The 15,970-nt window shown below is 41.8% G+C and overlaps 1 protein-coding gene across 2 annotated transcripts; it reads left to right on the forward strand.

Moving 5' to 3' along the window:
* Positions 1-3,029: 3,029 nt before the first annotated feature.
* C10H15orf48 (chromosome 10 C15orf48 homolog) lies at positions 3,030-7,577 on the forward strand. 2 transcript variants are annotated; one of them, XM_074964783.1, is made up of 5 exons: positions 3,030-3,129; positions 4,464-4,524; positions 4,860-4,948; positions 5,977-6,037; positions 6,653-7,577. In XM_074964783.1, exons 2-5 carry the CDS (start codon positions 4,480-4,482, stop codon positions 6,719-6,721), a joined length of 264 nt encoding a protein of 87 aa, XP_074820884.1. In that variant the 5' UTR covers positions 3,030-3,129; positions 4,464-4,479; the 3' UTR covers positions 6,722-7,577. The 2 variants fall into 2 exon arrangements, with proteins under 2 accessions (XP_074820884.1, XP_074820883.1); XM_074964782.1 differs by lacking the exon at positions 3,030-3,129 and adding an exon at positions 4,048-4,305.
* Positions 7,578-15,970: the final 8,393 nt, after the last annotated feature.

The raw sequence follows: 15,970 nt of genomic DNA on the forward strand, positions 1-15,970 counted from the left end.
TACCACTGTCATTGCCCCAGAGGGAATAGAACGGCAGCCGAAGTCAGACCTAAGGTGATCACAGTTGATACAGAGGTTACTGCCACCTAGCACCTGGTCTGAGAATAGGAGAAACACATGATTTCACCCCCAAAAAAAGAGAATTGCCTGAGGCCCAGAGGGGGTGTACTCAAAAAGTTCAAAGTGTATGAGGTGTAGTTAGCCTGGTAATCCTGATACAGATCATTCTCGCAAACAAGTTGCAAGAAATAGTTCTACTGATTAGTGTCAGTTAGAATCTGGGGAGGCTAAATAGATGTCTTGGTGTAAGAGGAAAAACCTTGGGGATGTCTATTATCTGAACTGACTTACTTTCACCCTTTAATCCATTTCCCAGATTATTTGCAGAAGTCACTGTCAGATAAATATTGCATCTCTACAAGATAGTCCAATACGTCTGGACCTCAGATAAATTAAGATTTCAATCATCTATAAAATGAAACAGTGGGACAGTTAAGGATTTTTAATTTATATCCATACTTAAAGGTCTATTCTGGCTTTTGGATACAAGATCTTCAGGAGTAAAAGGCTTTTCTATAATTTAAAAAAATGAATACTGCGAAGTGCCAGAGGATCCTGAGGACAAAATGCTTGTATTAATAAAGTATATTAAGTGCCATTGACTGTGGGAACTGTGAGCCCTAAAGTCATGTGTACGTTCCTTGCAATCTGCAAATATATATACATGCATCATATAACTTGTATATTATTTTTAGCAGTAGGCGTGCCAGAAGCACTTTTGGCTATTGTAGGTATATAGCATCACTGAAATGAAGCTGCCATTTGGTGGTCTGTCTATTTTTGTGAATTTGGAAACCCATTTTGTCCAAAAGAATTTATCATCTGTTGTTGGATTAGTAATGAAACACAGAGATACCAATACAAGCACAAACCTATTTAAACAAGACAGTCCAGAGGTAAGTAGTAATTGGTGCTGTGGGGAAGAGTAGTGTTTTTACTGACAATCTTTTTGCAGTCTGAATTTTGTCAGTCAATCCCCAATTTTCCTCCTACATTCCATCATCCTTTATGCATTTGCATTGTAATTGGAAATGTTTGTTAAAAATACAGTGATATCTGGAAGGGCATGATTAAATATTTTTACAAGTGACTCTTTGTTTCTGCTTTTAATTTGGCAGGCAAGGGGTTTAGAAATGTAATCTTGTTTCTGTCAGGGGAAAGCTTTTGGACTGTTCTCCTGTAGGTGATGCAAAGAAACTCAAATAAAATACAAAAACTAAGGTTAAAATTCAGAATGGGGCATTGTTTTCTTTTTTCCTATTGTGTGTAATAAGAAACCCCGCAAGCAGGTCCCCTAAATAGCTTTACCCCAGATTGTGGCTGGAGTGAGATCACGGGGCCTTGAAGATTCCATGGCAGTTGGAGACAATTATTGTGAAGAGAACAGCTGGCCACAAGTTGGAACCCATTACTCTGTGAGAAAGGGGGTGGATTATAAATTACTGTCATAATTTGTTAGCTATGCTGCTGCTGCCACCCACCACCACATTACAAAGGAGTAGCCTGATGTTCTTAGTGTTGCTGGCACCCAGAAGTGTTACCATTTTTCTGCGGGGGTCCCTAAACCCCTAGGGCTGCTGTTGAGGGCCTATGGCGATGAGACATAGAGGTGACAGTTAGGAGACTAATCCTTGCTGCTTTTTGAACTTTGAGATTACATCTTTAGAAGGAACTAGAGTTGAAAGCTTGCTGGTTGAGGGGACGAATAGGCCAGTGATTGCATCCAGCCTGCTTACAATTATACAGGAACCCACAAACCCAGCTGAGTGTCAGAAACTGATTCAACAACTTGCTGACTAGGAGTTGCTATGTAAGTAGCATCTGGGATCGGGACACAGGTGTGAAAGAGTAAATGGTTATATTAATTTAGTGGATGTCTTTGCCATGGTGGTTCGCTGTTCAGCATTCTCTGTTCCTACGTGTGGGATTTCCCCATTCCTTTTACCCTACTAAGCTTTTGGAGAACAATGCCCACAATGGCATGAGAGCTCCTGGGCAGCACTGAATGTTTGAAGCCAAGATTTTAGAAGATGTGTCCAGTCCCAAATGCCCCCTTCTCAGTGACTGAAGCAATTTCTGGGATTTGTGAGGTAAAATTCCTTAAATTTCTAGTGTTTTTTAATCAATACTATTGTATGTTTTGCCTTTGTTACCCCCACATTCTTCATGGAGCTAGGGTCCTGCCTGGTACAACCTGAGTGAGCTTCAGAATATTGGACTTATGCTTAAACTTTAAAATAGGGATGAATGATGTTGCTGGTACAAGAAGCTGGGGAGACGGCCTTAGAAAGAACACGTAGGGTAACGTGGGTCGGGGTGACCTTGAAGCACTACCTCAAGAAAATTAATTTTCCTAACTACTTCCCCCCTCCCTTGCCTTTTTGGCTGTATGTGTGTCAAGTGCTGCTCGTTATGCTGCTTTTCGTCATGTGGAATACACATCCACTGGGGAATGGACTGAGACCACCAAACTCAATTACTGAACACCCATCAGTGGTAACAATATCCAGTCATGGCAAATGTGTCTTTGATCAAGCCAGGAACTAGGGTGAATGGGTCTGTATTTCATTTTCCATTCAAGCCACCTACCCAGGCCTTTTGTTCCATTATTAATATTGGCTAACTAGTCAACCTCCCAATACAGTAGCCCAACCCCAGCCTCCTGCTTGTGCTCAGGGTTGGTGCACCACTTGCTGCCCTCAGGCACGGACAGTCCTAGCAAGATGCCAGCAACTGGTGCCCATACTTTAAATTGTGTTTGTGACTCATCTCTGCAACGAATCTGTAACGGGGGTGGCAAGCCCACAGGCCGCTCAACAGCATTCTGGGGAGGGCGTGCAAGGAGCAAGCTGGGCTTTCCCTAGTTCTTCCTACTGGCTGCCAGGGGCGACTTGGAGGGAAACTGAGCTCCTGCTCTTCCCGCTCACCGCTCCGGCTTTGCGGCGCAGCACGTGTAGCGGCGGGGAGGAGAAACGCGCGGAAGGAGGAGGCTGTCAGCCCAGCTGCCTCGCACCTGCCGCCCCTCCCCGAGCAGCAGCTGCCTCCTGCGAAGGGTAACGGGGGAGCCCGGTAGGTGGGCAGAGAGTAGGCCCAGTCAGACACGCTGCGTGAGGGAGCCAAAGGGGGCAATTAGGAGAAGCGGCAGAGGGAGGGGCCCAGGCGCGGGGAGGGAGTATGGACAGAGGGCGCGGCAACCCTGCCTGTCAGCGAGCCACCGGGAAGTGAGCGGCAGGGGAGAGAGCTGCCCCTCAGCCCTCCGCAGCTGCCCTCCTGCCGCGGGGCACCAGCCCGGCTCTTCCACAGCACAGCCCTGCAGCTGACAGCCCCCTACGCACCCATACACCACCCCCGTGCCCGAGCCCAACACCCCCCCCCAATACCTCCGCGGAGCCACCCCATTTACACCATCCCCACCCCACGGAGCCATCCGCCCCCCAGAGGAGCCACCTCCCACTCCCTCTATCCCCATTCCTCCTTATACCATCCCCCCCAGAGGAGCCACCCCCCTTACACTGCCCCCTCTCCCTGCTGATCCACCCCCCCTTACCCCACTCCCTCTATCCACACCCCGGGGAGCCACCCCTCCTTATACACCCCCGCCTTCCCCATCCTAGGCAGCCAAGGGTGCACGCACGTCCCTTCCCCGCCGCCCCATGCAGCTCATCCCGGCCCTCCACAACCTCTGCCCTTCTCCAGACCACGCAGCCGATCCCCCCTTTCCTTATTCCGTCCCTCTGTGCAGCCCCCGGGTACGCGCACACCCGCCGCGCCCCCTACTCCCTACGCAGCCAACCCCTCCCCCAGGTCCGCTACTCCTTCTGCACCCCATACAGCCAACTCCTCCCGCTCCTTCTGCACCCCCCCCACACACACACACTTCTCCTTCTGCACCCAATGCGGCCAACCCCGCCCCCTACTCCTGTACCCCACGCCGCCAGCCTTTCCGGAATCTAACCCCTCGCTCTGCCTGCCTCCAACCTGCAAGCACAACTCTGCAGCGCTCTGGAGCCCGGGTCCCCACGTATTCCCGCAGGGGGAGACGCTGCCTCATGCTGCCGGTTTTGCAGAGACAGGAGACCGCAAGGGGAAGTTGTGCATCAGTCTGTACGACCTCCGCACTGGGCTACGTGACTTGGGACACAGCCAGCCTCCTGGGGTGTGCGCAGTGCTATATAAGAGACTGGACACCTCCCCAAACTAAGGCTGTGTCTGCAGTGCAACTTCTGCCCCTCTCCTCCAGGCCAGGTAAATGTAGGCTCCCTTGCCTCTAGCGGCAGAGTGTATCTGGGATAGTGGATTAGTGGTGATAGGGGATTATGTAGCAAGTGTGTAATAGCCTCTGCCAGTTGTGGTACCTAAATTGCCTCACTGATGAGATTGTAACTGGACACCCTTTATTTCAGGTCTACAGCTGCCGCTATGGCCAACCTGGGCTTTTTCCAAATGCTAAGGAAAAACAAAGAAGTAAGTTTGCAAAAGAGCTTTGTCCTAAGGTGATCCGATCTGCCTTCCTGGCACTGATGAAGAGTCCTATGAACAAGTGCATGTTGAAGAGGTTACATTAAAATGTGACATTTGCCAAATTAATAAAATGCACTTTCAAAAATAAAATGATGAATGCGCAGAAGTTGAAGACACACTGGAAGTGAGATGGTGCGATCGGCATCTATGTTATGCCTTTCTTTGCGGGTGGTTTCGCTTTCTTTAAAGCTTTGTAATTCATGTCTCCAGCGTGTATGGACCACCAAGAGAGACATCTTGTTCTTGAAAGATTTGTCTTCTAACTTTTTGTCTTTCAGCTCATTCCTTTGGTTGGTTTTGTGGGCTTCGCAGCAGTTGGGGCTCTAAGTGCTTCTCTGTATTTCCTACGCACGAAAAGTGATGTGATGTAAGCATAATCTATTTGGTATTTCTCTGAGTTATATGCTTGGTATTGAGTTTTCTTTGCTAAACAGATACACCTCATTGACTTCAGGGTATCAGAGTGGGGAGGGGAGAATTAGGGAAGATCTGAAACTCAGCAGATTTTTTAAATTAATGTCTTTATCTTCAGATAATTAATTCTCCTATTATATTTTTGTAAAGAACTTACTCCAGTCTGTTATTCCCCAGACTGGATTAAGCTTTGAACTGGTTGCTCAGAAAATTTTTTTTGTCTTCACTATAAATGTAGTTTGAGCTAAAATGTTCTTGTGCAAAGTTCTAAATAGTAAATTCAAAGAGCATTTAATATGTCTCAGAGGAATGTGTTGAAAAGGAGTCATTTTTACAACATATATGTCTTTTTACATTTTTTTCTTCTGAGACAGAGGTACACAGATCACAATATGTCATTTCCAGTAGCCAATAACCCAGGGTCTGCCTTCACTTCCTTTACTATCTCATTCAGTTTATTTCACATAACGTCATTAAGGTATTTTATTAATAACTCTCTCTTTAAGATATTAAATGAGGTTGTTAAATAACAGACTGAGATTGCTTATATCTAGATAGCAGTATTTTGATACCCATTATCAGTCACTGCTTTTTTTTTCTTTAAAATGGTTTGACTGTTAATCTAAGGCCCAAGCTTGAAACATTGAAGTCTATGGCAGTTTTAAAATGGACCTGTGAGCATGACTGGGCCCTTACCCATAAGGCTAAGAATTCCAGTAACTGTTAGCCTAAACCACAACATGATATTATTATTTATTAAGCAATGACAGCATGTCTGAATACAAACTGCAAACAAAAGCCAGTCCCTCTGCCAGGTTTAATGGCCTAATGCTGTAAACCCCTATTCGTGCAAGTAGTTTTTACTCACGTCAATAGTTACACTGAAGCTAGTGAGACTACTCAGCTGATTAAGGGTGTGCAAGATCAGGCCCTAAAACATTCTTTGTTTTTCCTACAATGAATTTCATAATTCTTTTTTAGCGTTAACAAGTCTGGCAATCCAGAACCTTGGGAAAATGTGAATCCTAACCAGTCTCAAAAGGTAACGAATAAAATAATTCAGTCCATAAAAGTTGGTGTCGAGTGTAGTGCCAATTAACTATATTCTATTTCATTAGAGATTAAATTAACTGAATGTATATACATAATATTTAGTGTATGAGTTAGCAGAATGTTAATATAAGAATACAATCAAATCTGCATTCCTTGTCTGATTCTGGAAAGTGCTGAGCAAATGCAACATGGAATACTTGGCTAAACCCTGTGTGTTCATAAAATCAGAAATAACCTAATATTATGTTCTAAAATACTTCATTCTTAAAGTCTTAAGATATTTGTGGAGAGTCAGGCTTAGTAGGCAAAAATTTATTGCGAGTGGTGTAACTATTTACTGTGCATAGATTGTAACGTTTTTTCATTTGAAATGCGAATTGTTTTATCTGATAATTAATAAAGAAAATATATTGCTCAATTGTACTTCTGTTTACTTGTAAAAAGAGAATGTAAAGTTATTTATTAGAAGACTTTCTTCATACACAAGATATTGTGTAAGTTGCTGTATAGTGTAAAAAACTGACAAAACTTGCTATATATTTAGAGAGGATAACTGTTTGGTTTGTAATAATTTGCTCTATGAATTGTTCCATTTATTTTTTAGTTTATATCAATCAACCAGGAGTGGAAATCCATAGAGGAGCTGGAGAAGGTCAAAAAGATAATGAAGTGACAAGTTGCCATTGCCTCAAAAATGTACTCTATGAATCTAGTGGAATCATTTCTGCACAAACTCGACTACTGAAATCAGTGTGCGGAATTGCTTCTGCTACATTTTTAGGGTCTCCCTACATTTTTGGACTCTGGATGAGGAATTTCATTTTGCCTTAGTGGTTGCCTCAGAACATCCACACAGTCCAAAAATAAACATCTCTTTCAGGTACTCATTGTTTCAACAGTCATGTTTAACTTGATGTACATTGTTCAATATGCAGAGTTTTAAGGGGGTGGAAAATTCACATATGAGTTTTTTAGAATGCTGAATTATTTTTCTTAAACTATATTATAATTTTGTAAATATTCTAATAAAATGGGCACTTATGTTTAAATGTTTAGATTTATGCAGAATTCCCTGTGACTTCAAAAAGAGCAGGAGCAAGACGATAATGAGTGTGAAAGTGTCAATATTCTTTTAAAAGATCATCTCCAAAATAAGAACTCTGGTCTGTTGCTTCTTAGTTCTTTATACCATATTTCAGTGATGTATGCTAATTGTACCGAGATGCTATTTGTACATGGCAGCATAAGCAGTCATAGTAGAAAATTAGGCTTCCAGTTCAGATTTGGTGAGTCCCGATCCTACAAAGACTTACACATGTTCTTAACTTTGCACCGTGTCAGTTGTACCATTGACTTCAGAGGGACTACTCAGTGCATAAATTTAAGCACATGTGTAAGTCTTTGCAGGACCAGGTCCTAAGACAAATTATCAGCACTTCAGTATGAGTGAAACAAGAGCACATCTTTTGTATTTGTAAGTTCCTGCTGTTATTCCTGTGAAAAAATTATTAAAGTAAAATGAAGATTAATTTGGAGTGGACATAAAACTTTATTAGAATACGTTTTATTCTCCTCTTTTTATTGTACGTACAAGTTTAAGCATACAATGCAGATTCCCAGCAGACATTTTAAAATGATTTCTAGATAAAGCAAACAATCTTAATAGCATGTACCAAGAGAAAATCAACAAAGATTACATTAGGAATAGGATCCTATATAAGGCACTTCCTGTTTAATAATTTACATTTTTTCTGAAGATTGGTTAATGCAGAGATCTGTAGGTATTCTTCTCCTTTATGTGCCTATAATTTTGGAATAATCGCCATAGAAGGTATCCCTCCAGAAAGGTTTTCCTTCATTGTGTCACGACACATCCTTCCTCCAGACAGTATCACGTACTGACTGTATGGTTTCTAACTATATTGTATTTCTAAAGAGCATAAAATTTTCTAGAATCACAAGTTTGTAAGGGTGAAGAAATCAAAGCAGGAATCATTAGATGAGCTACACTGGAGAATGACTTGCATTCTGTGGGAATAACGTCTCTAAATTAGAAAAAAAAATCCCCCTAATGCTAGCAGTTGTGAAGTGCTATATACATTATTCAGCCACGGTGCAAACAAAACTGAAAGTAAACAATGAAGCCATACACCTAGACTAAGTTAATGTGGCTTCAGAGTTCTCAAAGTTTGTTTGATTTTGAGAAATAGAAAATAGTTACAATACCGTTGTGCTGCATTTTTTACAGATGTGGCAATAAAGTTTATTTTTTACAAGTAAGGATGACTCAGCAACATACAACTGCTGTAAATAACTCCAGTCCTCCCTAGCTTCAGAAAAATTTTCATGTGTAAGGACAAGAGGAATTATCAGACTTGTAAACTTTTCTTTGCTAAAATTACAAATTTAATAGGAATGGCATCAGAAGATCCCTAGAAGTGCAACCACAAAAATTTGCCTTCCAGTCCTCTAGAATATTGGCTTTTGTCTGTTTAAACAGAGAGACATTTTTAACATAATTCTGTGCAATCTAATCATCTACTCAGTGTTTCTACATTTTTTACTGGAATATGCTCATCAAAAGTGTGCTGTGCTCTGAGTAAATATGTGAATTCAACATTTTTGTCTGTCAGCAAATCACTTGTCTCCTCTGTAAAAACCGGATCTTGCCGTGAAAGGTCTACCTACACTAGAAAAATAAGTGTAGGGCAATGGTTATATATAATGGAGTGCTAGAAAGAGCAAATATAGGGGTATATCATTCTTATCTTGATGTGTAGGCATTCCCTCATATCTCTCCCTTACCCACTCCAGTAATGGTATTAGCAAGCAAGGCCCCAGAAAATATGAAAAATTCCAAGATCATTTTTAATTTACTCTGGAGCAAATGTACCATTTTCTCCACAGGAAAAGTTAAATGTACAGCAATATAAAACACAAGTAGGGAGGAAGGTTGTATAACTCAGTCAGGGGAAAGCATGTAAACACGAGCAATCCAACCACTTCACAGGACAAAAAGAAATCTCTGGTTTCCTTCACTACACTTGCAACTCTATAGCTCCTTTCATCCTGAATATTATTATTTAACGTTTATTTTGCAGTAGCACCTGAAACCCAACCACATTGGAGCTCCGTTGCGCTGGGCATTGTATGGCCTTCCAGAAAATGACAATCTCTGCCTGACAGAGTTTACTTTATACTTCTATAGCAATTGAAAAGCACTTTACAAATATTAACTAACCTTTACTTACCTCATGTGAGATAGGTATTATACTCATTGTGCTGCTGTGGAATCTGAGGTACAGGTGTGAACTTCCTGAAGTCACACACAAAGTCTTTGGCAATGCTTGGAATTAGAACAAAGAGTCCAGAATCCTAGTGCCCTGATCTAATTGGTAAACAACCTTGCCACTCTTTCTCATGTTAGATAACATTAACAACACCAGTACTGGGAGATTACCTCATGTGGTTACTAATTGCACCCTAATGGACATGACTAATGCCTGAGCAGTTGACCGGTAAACTTTTGGTGGTGCATACCGTTTATGTGGCTACCTCATGGCACTGTGCCAGCATACTTGCTAGGCTGGTGCCAGGTGGGTTTGATGTCTTGATGGCCCCCATATGGCTCACAACATTGGGCAGGCGGATGATCAAGGGCTGTAATTGTATATCAACTTCAGAGACAAGACAGAAAAAGCCATTGTGACATGGAGCTGTTTCAGAGGTCAGAATTTTAATGAAATCTAAGTCTATAAGGCTTATTGTAAGAAAATATTAATTCTGAGCCAGGCTCACATTTGTAAGTAAAGCTTACATCCTCATCAAGGAATCTTGGGAATAATGGCTTCATTAGTCTTCTGCAGAAAGGAAAGGTTGAAAGCCAGTTAAGCAATGTAGCTGTGAGATCCCCCTATTTCCTTTTATTGACTTTGGTATCAAAATCGATAGTTTCTCTGTGGTAGATTAACTATTCTGTGGTCTGTGAAAGGTTTCATTGTGGCTAAAGGATTAGGCAGCATGTTGTCTGTGATAGACAGTTAAGGAGCTGTTTGAGTCTATCACACAAACTTTGTTTAGACGTCTCATACCAGTTTCTTATAATCATTATCGTATGGATAATTGCATTCAAAAAAATGGTAAATACCATTTGGTTTGTAATTAATATAATCTATACCACCAGTTAATCTTAAAGAGTAACCTACCTAAAAAGGTGTTTTAAGGCAAGTGTATGTACTGGAGCATATGTACACAGAGATGCATTAGACCCACGAGTGGCAGTACATACAGAACCAGCATCAATACAGTGTGTTCAGAACTGGTCAGAGAGCAGGGAGGTAGGATGACCAATCAAATCAATTACACAAATATGGTTAGAGGTCATATCCACAGTACAGAAGAATAAACTAGGCCTCTGTCAGAGAAATGCTGGGGCCCAGCTCCTCAAAATGTATTTAGACACCGAAGTCCCTTTGGTTTCAATCCGTGATAGGCCGTTCCTCAAAGGTAGTTAAGTGCCGATGTGCTTACCAGCCATGCCAGTGACCATTTACAAACTTAGTTAAAAGTTGTAAAGTGGAGAGAGGATCCCTTAATAATTTGAGTCAATGGAAGCTGGAGCAGGCCCTTACACCGTGTTTTATTTATGGTAATGTCCTTTATTTCATCCTTAGGGCAAGATTCTGAGCCAAGCATTTAGAGAGAAAATATAGGGAAGCAAAAAGCAAGTTGGAAACTCCATTTTCTGCTATGCCTGTTGACAGCAGCTGCATTATCACACACATGTCAGTTGACTAGTCTAATAACCTGTAGAAGTTTCATTTGCCTACGTGCTGCAGAGAGAAGGAAGTAACCTTTGTTCAATATTTTTTCATTTTTAACTGTGCAAACAGACTGTGTGATTAAAGCAGGTGTGGCTCCTAACAATGATTGACAATGATTCTTTACATATTAATCATCTTTAATAGCAACATAAGTTAAAATTATTTTCAGTTTTACAGCTATTTGGTAGATACAACATTTCTAAACTGTTTGTTAATTTCACTCTACCAGGATATGTCTCTAACTGTGTGTGTGTGAGAAGTACTTTGGAAAAAGATACTGCGCTCTTCTCCCCTCCATTACAGCAGCTTTACAAGAGTTGACGTTGGTGGAGGTACTCTTGATTAACAGTAGTGTATATGAGAGAAAAAATGACACCTTTCAAATCTGAGTTTAAATTAGAATTCTAAATTATAATCGAGCAAGCAATCTTCTCTGCCAGAGCTTTCCTTTATCACTGTACAGCTTGCTACATTAATTACTGCAGCTATAGATTTTCTCAATGGCCATTTTGCATTTTATATACAAGATTCACAATACTTGGTGAAATCCTAGCCCTATTGAAGTCAATGGGAGGTTTGCCGTTGACTTCAATGGGGACATGTTTTCACCCTCAGTTTTGAAAAGTAAGGGCCAAATTTTAGTTGCTAAATGCAGGTAGGCACATTAACCGCAATTCAGGAAAAGCACTTAACTTTCAGCATGTGCTTAAGTCCCATTGACTTTAATACCCTCCGAAATATCTTGTCCCTCCTCACAGGTAATGTTTTTGACCACCTCCTGTGTTCTGTTTTGCAGAAGGTAGGTGCTCACCCAGGCCATGTAGAGATCGGTCATTTTCTGTGTGTTTAAGGTTTCTCTGTCTTGGCCTTGTATCTGATTATGTGTGACAGCTACCATTTTGACTGACATATTGGGGACCTCCAGGCCTAAAAGCCTAAGCTGCTACAACTTGAGCTAAAAAGGCAAGATTCTGTATCTGGCATCTATAACAACTCATATCATTTGTGGCTCAGTACAGAGAGGAACGTGTAATACACACACAGTATTAGTAAGGACATAGCTCTGATAGTGCATGCTCACCCTTCAGTGCTCAGACATTTATATACAAATCCTGGATCATACAGACTATTATAGTTACATTTTTAGAAGTATTATAATTGCTTCCCTCTGTAGATATCAAGGGCTTTTATGTAGTCTGAGGCTTCTTACAATGGCACTAATGCAATCCATAAATATTGCTGTACTTTTTCACTCTAAGCCCTTTAATGGAGAGTAATAATGTTAGCTGGATTCCGGTAGTTGTTGTGTACACTGCTGATAAAGTCACATGTAATGGATCTTGTTTTACTGTACAAAACGTTGTATTTGTAATTATTTTAAAAAAAAACAAAGTATCCATGGGGAAGAGGGAAGCTATTTTTAAAAAGAATAACTTTTCACGCAGAGTTTTTTTTCTTGGGCCCAATCCTTCAGCCTGTGTTCATGTAAGCAGTCCTTATTTGAATAATCAGATTAGACTATTCATGGGTGAAACTGACCTCTGTGCATGGGGCCAGCACAAGGCACATGCACCTAAACCCAACCTAACCCCTCAAAATACTGTTAAAAGATCAGGTCTCCTGTGCCTCAGCCTTTGGGAAGATGCATATGGAGTGATGGGTGAACCTCAACGGGGCAGGATCTTGGAACATCCTGTGTGCCCATGGTGGCAGATATGGCAAATTTCCTGCAATAGCTTTGGGAGCCCTTTCAATACCTGGCCTAAATGATGAATACAGAATGTAATTCCTTTGGGGACAGTGACTGTAGCCCCTTCAGGAACTCAGAATAGTTGGAGGTGATTAGGCAAATCCCATTCTGGAGGTGTTACAGCCTGAGTGTGTCACTTTCTTGGGGATCCTTGTCTACACAAGTTCAAAGTAGATTCTCTAGAGGCCAACAGACAAAAAAAGGACTATTGGATAACTAGACTGAGTTTAAACTGATTGAGATCCTCCTTTCTGATCCAGCAAACAGAGAGGACCTTCTGTTCAAAGAGAGAGCCCCAAACCTTAGGCAAGGGTTGGAAGGACTGACACTGACCAGTGCCTTGTGGAGATGGGGGGTGATTGCTGGTAATCTTATTAGCATGCATATCAGCTCTTTTATTGTTTTAGTATGTTTTTCTCTCTAATGCTTTTATCTTAACAATAAATGTGCTTGCTTAGGAAAAGCTGTGTGGTAACTTAAAACTGCGGGCAATTACACTGATTATAGCCTGTGAGGAGAAAAGCAAAGCAGGCCTGTTTGCACAGTCTGATGTGCTGGGGAACGCTCAGTGCTGGCAGGGAGCTGTGCAGCCACAAATACCCCAGTTAGGAGGAAGACAGACATGGCTCTTCGCCCAACAGAGGTGATGGCTGGGGAGCCAGAAGCCTGAGAGTGGGTGCCCTTCCTGGACCACAGAGGGGCAATACAAGTGCAGATGCCCTGCATTGTCACACCCACAATGCCATTGACTTCAGTGAGAGTTACAGCTGTTCATCAGCTCTCAGCATTAGGCCCCAGATTTGGGGGTCATATTTAGGTAAGAAGATGAATCTCTTTGGTCTAGGTCTCCAACTGGGAATTTCACAAGACAATTTCTGCTGAGAAAACCTGTGCTTCCCGATGGTGGGCATATTGGCTGCAATACAGGGAAAGCCCCAATGCTCACAGAATCTCAGTGCTTTCAGTCCAGGCAGCAGTCATCCAAAAAAGTAGAAAGTTAGCCAAACTTTTTAAAAGCTTAAGCCCTGTCCACCACCACTCCTCAAAAAAGGCATGACAAAACAAAAAACTGTCTGGTATGAGTGATAGGCCTGGGTCTAGGTCATTTGGTATTTAACCTGATCTGATTTTCTCCTTTTCAGTTGTATGTGTTGTGACAGAGTTGGGCCAGATGGCTACAGGAGAGTGATAGAAGGCAGATATATTAGCCCCAGGTTAAGTAGGTCCCTTTTCCCTGGGTAAGGTAACAGGGAAGGTTCCAGAACAAACAGGAGCCTTCTGGAGACAATTAAGACAGGCTGATTAGAACACCTGCAGCCAATCAAGAAGCTGCTAGAATCAATTAAGGAAGGCTAATCAGGGCACCTGGGTTTAAAAAGGAGCTCACTTCGGTTTGTGGTGTGCATGTGAGGAGCTGGGAGCAAGAGGCACTAGGAGCTGAGAGTGAGAGGGCGTACTGTTGGAGAACTGAGGAGTACAAGCATTACCAGACACCAGGAGGAAGGTCCTATGGTGAAGATAAAGAAGGTGTTGGGAGGAGGCCATGGGGAAATAGCCCAGGAAGTTGTAGCTGTCACCCAGCATTTCCAGGAGGCACTCTAGACAGCTGCATTCCACAGGGCCCTGGGCTGGAACCCAGAGTAGAGGGCGGGCCCGGGTTCCCCCCAAACCTCCCAACTCCTGATCAGACAGGAGGAGTTGACCTGGACTGTGGGTTCACGAAAACGGCCAAACTGAGGGCTGCCGTGAATCTCCGAGGCGAGCAAATCCGCCAATAAGCGCAAGACCCACCAAGGTAAAGGAGGAACTTTTGTCACAGTGTATACAGAGATGGGGAAAAAACAGCATACTAATTAAGATAAAATGGAACCTAGATCTGAAGGAGATTTGTTTTTTGCAAAATCAAAATTTGGCCTCATCAGTCCATTTCCAAAGTGTACTGGATTGGATTTGGCCTACAATCTGCCCACACACTCAGTATTGTTCATTCATGTAGATTATAAATAAAGGTTTGGTGCCTGGACCTGCTCTATCTGAGAGTTTTCCCTGTAACTTCCATAAAAAGAGAATTGGGTTCTTCAAAGGAGGAAGAGAATCGATTTGTAACTCATGGTTCCAATTCTAGTAATAGCCAGATTAATCTATCAGATAACTGCAAAGATTTCTTTATTGCACAACATTTTTATTTCTGGGCTACTAAACACTATGGTAAATACCTGTATGCAGAGTTTTAGAAATATTGTACCTTTGAGTACACTGCTAGCGTTATCCATAATTCTGACTAGTTCTGGATTTCATATCCATATGGAGGAAAGGCATATGTGGAGGAAAGAACTGAGGATTTCAGAGGTTAATCTGGAGGACACACCGAGAACTATTACTGCATGTATCCATGGAAATAGTTCTATAAAATACCAGTAAAACAAAGTGTAACACAAAGGAATGAATTCTCTTTTAATAATTAACTCTGGAGTATATAGCGTATAGCTTAGAAGTAGAAGCAAAAAAGCATTTGGATTTTACAAGAAGTGGATCAGTGAGCAGATTAATGTCCCATCTCTGCTGTATCTTTAGCTTAAGCAAATTTTAATTCACAGAATACTTTAGAGACTGCAGAAATCAAAGTCCACCTCTCTTTCTCCCTCCTTTGCCACATTCTTTATTCTGTCAATTGTTTTTAAATGAATCACTAACTGTCTTGTCACACCTGGCACCTTGCCTAGCCCCCTTCCCTAGAACAGTCACTTCTAGCTTTCATCTAAATTACAAACCTGAATCAAATGTTTAATGCTGTGTTTGTTTAATTTTAATAGGCAAGTAAAAAGCCTTGCTAACATCAGGCCTACATAATTGGAGTTCAGGGTCATGGTTTTCTCAGCACAGGTGGCTGATCATATAAAATACACTTTTGAAAGGAAGGGAAAGAAGAAAGGAGACCGCTTTTACGCTAAGTATACAAACTGGAACTATAGCCATATTCACTGAGAATCATAATTCATTGCTGAAACTCCATGAACTGCTTTGTGCAACTCTGTAAATAAATGGACAAATTCATCACTTCAAAACAGCCAGCTGAAACTCTCAGCAAAACCAAAGAAACAAAATACTGTTTTCAAGCTGCCCATCTGCTGGGAGATCCTTTCTCTGCACATCAACTGTGGCCAACTCAGATATCTGCCGTTATTTGTGTATCTCATGTGTTTGATTCACCATGATGAATCCATAAGTACACAGTCTTCCTAAGCAAAATGTACACTACTCTGAAAAACTCCATTGTAAAAATGTAAGTGAAGCCCAACAACCAAAGACCCAATTACTTTATATGTTCTCTATCATGTTGCTCTATTCT

The sequence above is a fragment of the Natator depressus genome, chromosome 10 (genome assembly GCF_965152275.1).
Source record: "Natator depressus isolate rNatDep1 chromosome 10, rNatDep2.hap1, whole genome shotgun sequence".
Lineage (NCBI taxonomy): Eukaryota > Metazoa > Chordata > Testudines > Cheloniidae > Natator > Natator depressus.